This window comes from Penaeus vannamei, chromosome 4 (assembly GCF_042767895.1).
Source record: "Penaeus vannamei isolate JL-2024 chromosome 4, ASM4276789v1, whole genome shotgun sequence".
In the NCBI taxonomy this organism is placed as follows: Eukaryota; Metazoa; Arthropoda; class Malacostraca; order Decapoda; family Penaeidae; genus Penaeus; species Penaeus vannamei.
The window spans coordinates 46400613-46405612 of NC_091552.1; the positions used below are offsets into that span (position 1 = coordinate 46400613).

General features: G+C 33.1%; 1 protein-coding gene across 1 annotated transcript in view; it reads right to left on the reverse strand.

Moving 5' to 3' along the window:
• LOC113825080 (uncharacterized) overlaps nucleotides 1-5000 on the reverse strand; it is a 334395-nt gene that overhangs the window by 109372 nt on the left and 220023 nt on the right. The window contains exon 20 of the mRNA XM_070121130.1: nucleotides 3274-3369. Within this exon, the coding sequence (XP_069977231.1) occupies nucleotides 3274-3369 (96 nt within the window). The remainder of the gene's footprint in view (nucleotides 1-3273; nucleotides 3370-5000) is intronic.

The window sequence follows — 5000 nt, forward strand, 5'->3', positions numbered from 1 at the left end:
GCAGTGTGTCATTAATGTGCTTTCATGTAATGGTGCTGTTGTTGATGTTGTTCTTTATTTTCTATTTATTTTTCTATATAAATTTTTTCCCCCTTTCACTTGTTCTCTCTCTGTAAGTTTAAACTCAATTATATAATCCAGCTAGAATGGTGAGGCTTGCTCAACTGGCTTTAACCGTCTGTGGTAATGTTCTGCCTGTTATGTTATAAAACCTGCAATTGCAATCTTACTCACTCACTCACTAACTCACTCACTCACTCTCTAACTCACTCACTCACTCTCTCTCTCTCTCTCAAATAAATATACACAGTTATACTGTTTTGATGCTCAGACTACACTTCAAAATATGACAAATGTGAAACCGAATAGCTAAATCATTTTATCAGAAGTTGAAATCTAAAACTTTTATATTTTGGAATGGCTTTTAACTTCAAATTAGCTCATTTAAAGATAACATTCATATTTGCTGTCTCATCTGCTTTAAGAATGCAATATAGTACATTTTTAGCTTTCACCATAACAGCTGGTAGAACACTACAAATTAAAACATGGTGAGGAAATTGAGGTAGTATTGTGAAAGTTTACTGACCTAAACTCTGTCTTTTCTGTGTATCCTTTAAGCAAAATAGAAATTCTCTTCTAATTTTGCTTTTGCTAAACCTCTCCTTAATTATGTTGTTTTTTTCTTGTCCACCCAGTTTCTAAACATATATTCTACACCCCAAACAAAAACAGAACTCTAAGGCATAATAAAGATATTTTTAATCAAATGAAAAATAAAAGGGTATTACAAAATTCAATCTTCAAACATCTTGGGTCAAGAAAATAACACAATTACACAGAAAAAGTTGTACATTATCCATCAAAAAAAAAAAGTCAGAGCTTCAACACGGACCTAGGGAGGGGGTAGACATTCATTATATTCAGGTTTAGGGAAAGGCCTGGCATGATTTTTAACCAGAAAGGATAACAAGATATTTTCTTGATCTCATGGCTATGTGTCCAGTCATGGTGATAAAAGGATTCATGGCAGTAGAAAATTGTGTTATCCAGAATACTCTAGACATTTTTCAACATCAGTAATTGATGCTATGAACATTTTACTTGCTACACTTCATGCCCTCTATTCATTATTTTGACTCAAACTTGATATTTGATGTTCTTTCATACATATTTGCCAAATCTATTAGGAAAAGAATATGAAGCATTTTTCTTCAAATATAAGTATTAACTTATAAGATTTGTATGTTTGTTTAGCCAACCAGCAGAACCACAATTGCTATTCAGAAAGGTTACTATTTTTTCATCAGTGTTTGAAGTGGAAAATTAGTGAAATCAGAGTAACATGCATTAATGAGACCTTTAGTAAAGAACTGATGTGCATTTGCTATCACCTGTTAGGTTCCTTTGTATCCAAGGCATATATAGATATATGTGTGTACATATACCTATTTGAGAAAGAAAAGAAGAGGGAGAGTATAGAAAAGAGAGAGAAGAGAAGTGAGAGAAAAGAAAAGAGGAAAGGGGGAAAAAAAACAGGTGAAAGAAACTGGGAGAAGAAAAGAAGATAAGAAAAAAGATGATTGGGAAGGAGAGGTGTGAGAGGAATGGGGAGGAGAGAAGAAGAGAGGAGGAAAAGAGGAGAAGAGTAAAATAGAAGAAAGGAGAGAGGAGAAGTGGAGTAAAAAGAAAAGAGAAGAGAAGAAGAGGGAGGGGAAGGGAAGAGAAGAGAAGAGAAAAGAAGAGAGGAGAAAAGAAGAAAACAGTAGAGAAAAGCAGAGGAGAGGAGAAGAAAGATAGAAAAAGTGTGCTTGTGTATACATGAATGCATGTGTGCATGTGCATACATGAGTACATGACCTGGTACCCTGCCATATAAATATAAACAAGTTTTGGAAATACAGCTCACAAACATATGCTTCATCATTTTTTGTAAAGACTATCATGTATTGAAATATCTCCCTTCAAACACCTATATCAAAAACTCCTCTTGTAACTTCAAAACAAAAAGACAAGAGGACTAATCCAACAGTGCTGATTTTAACTAGTACATTTCAAAATCTTATGAGATACACTGTAAAGGCTTCACCGTATCTTAACCCATTTTGAGTGGGGAGACAACAGGGGAGGGAGTGTTGGGAGCATATAAGGGGGAATGGGAGTGGGTGCACAGCCAGCAAAAGAGGGAGCCATTTGAAAGCTATTATCTGAGATAAGGGGAAGTAAAGTCAGCCAATCTCACTGTCTCATGGTGAATACTGATCGTGTCAAATCAAAAGTGAAACACTAGGAAATTTACAGCTATTTGTAATATATTTATAGATATAGATATGCAAGACATGATGATTAAGTCAAAAAGTTTACAGCTATGTGTAATATATTTATAGATATAAATATGCAAGACATGATGATTTAAGTCAAAAACTTCTTTTTTTCTTACTGATTTTCAGGGTCATACTACCATTTCCGCTATGACATGACTAACTCGTTTTTCTAGTCTAATCTAGCATTTGGAGCTAGCTATCGGATTACTAATATTTATAATATGCTTTCTATATTTCTCATAAATGGGGGTTCTCTTCAGCTAAAATGAATACCCAATTATATACATTATGATATATTTACAGAATGCCATCCTATCAAAGGTTCTAATGGCTTATATTGGGCATTTCATTTCTTGATTCTCTCAACTTGCAATAGCTGTTAGTTGTTATCAAGTGTTTATCTTTTGTTTTTTCAGAGAACAGATTTAAATTTAACATTTAGTAGCTTGGCATCAGTATGAGATATGCATATTGGATTGATTCATTCAATAAACATACACACATTCAATATATAACTTATTTTCTAAAAACAGAAACCCCATTTGCTATATCTTTACACATCTTGTTAACAACTACAGACTTTATTACAATGGGACACAATACTGTAAGAATGAAAACTGCATTCTGGACAATACATTCTTGACATAAAAATAAAAACTCAGGATAAATAACATAAAGGCTTGACACATGAAAAAAAAAATTAATATGTAAATATTTGTCAATAAAAATCTATCATAAATATAAGTATGTATAGCCTTAAAACTCGCCAAAAAGCTGGATGCAGTCAAGTTTTGCAACACTGAGCCAAATAAAAGCCAACATATCTTTCCATTATCATTGTATCCTTATGTGCATAAAAATCATCTATAATCCTCAGTATTCAAAGCACCAAAATTACATTAAATATGAAACTCAAAAGAAGGTAAAATAGGAAAAGAAAAGTCCTTACCATGCTCTCCCAAAGTTTCCTCTTCCTCCTCAATGATATCTTCAAGATCTATGTAGCTGGTGTAAGCATTGTGTCTTGTCTGGTTGGCAGCCAACTCTACAAAAGGCAGAAGAAACATTAAAGAAGGTACATCCCGAAAGACGTCTCTTTGTACAGCCGGAATCACAGTACACACAGCTTCATCCTGCATTCACGCCCTTGTCTTGTAGCCATTACGGAATGTTAAGCCAGCCGAGGCACTCATACACCTGATATCCATATGATCTTTACAAACTGATTGCAAAATGAAGTCTTACCTAGAAAAGCAGAACTCAGTTATCTCTCTTTCTCTTTTTTTCTTCATTTTCTTTATGGGCTTGCGATAAGAAATGCACCATAAATCATGTTCTGACGAAAATATGTTTTTAGAAACTGGAGTGAAAGGGAAAACCAATTCATTTCCATTCTCTCTCTATCAAATGTAGCTGAAGTATTTAAAAATAAACCCTAAAAACAATATCAAGAATATCAATGCCTATCACTATAATAATAACTGATAATGAGAATGACAAGAGACTATATATCCTTTTCATGCCTCATTTACACACGTATATCACTTCCTTCACATCCTACTTATATAGCAGGTTACATATAGACTAGTTGATTCTATGATCATATTAAAATATATTTAGAGATCACAGTTTAAAAGCAAAAAAGGAAAAAAAAAAAATTGTTGCTAGATGTACTTAAAAAAAAAATGGAAAATCAAAATGGTGAATTGTACATAAACATCATCCTGAAAAAAGATGCAACACAGCCTCATCAAATATCTTGCAATAAAAAAAGTGCCTTATTCAACAAGAAAATTAAGGGAAAAAAATCTGATTCAATTCAGATCATACAAATAAGCATGACATCTTCTTTGGCCAAACTGACTTTCACACTTTATACCACTATATCATGTAAGAGATTTAAGTAAGAATTGACGCTGATACTATACGTAACACCCATGTTAGAACAGCCCCATGAAAGTCAAAATGGGTTAGAAGTGTGACCGCTGAACGAACTCTTTGTTGGAAATAAAAAAACAAATGAATAATGAAAAATATATATATGCAGTGCAAGCAAGATCATTTATATTAAATTTCATTTAAAAGTCATTTCTCAAAAGCTGCAAAACAAGGGAAAGTAAAATAGATATAACATATCAAAGACTAAGAGAGCAGGAAACGAGAGAATATTCATAACCATGCAGTATTTAAACTCTCTGAACCAGGTAAAGAAAAAAACTACATTAGGCCTTTCATACATCACTACATTTTTATGGTATGATAGATGCAAGTGAGGGCAAAGCATGCTAGAGTAAAAAAATAAATTAATAAAAAAAAAAATAAAAAAAAAGAGGAAAAGAATATATTAACTCAACATATATCATTACAAATACTAAGAAGCAACATTTTCATTAAGAAAACATTCCAAAAGACCCTTTTTATAAGAATCCAGAGAGAAAAAAATATATATATTTATTTATATCTTCCAGGTTGATGTTGGAGAATTGCCACCTCCAATGGCTACATAGTTCTGTCGCTGAAGCACACCAATGGGTTCAAAAGGGACAATCCCCATGTTTTATTCCAAAGGGTGTACCAATCTCCAGCATCAACCATTAGAGACAGAGGCAGAGAGAAGGGGAGGAACAAGTGTATAGGCAAATGTATCGGTATTTGTGTGTGTGTTTAAGTATATGA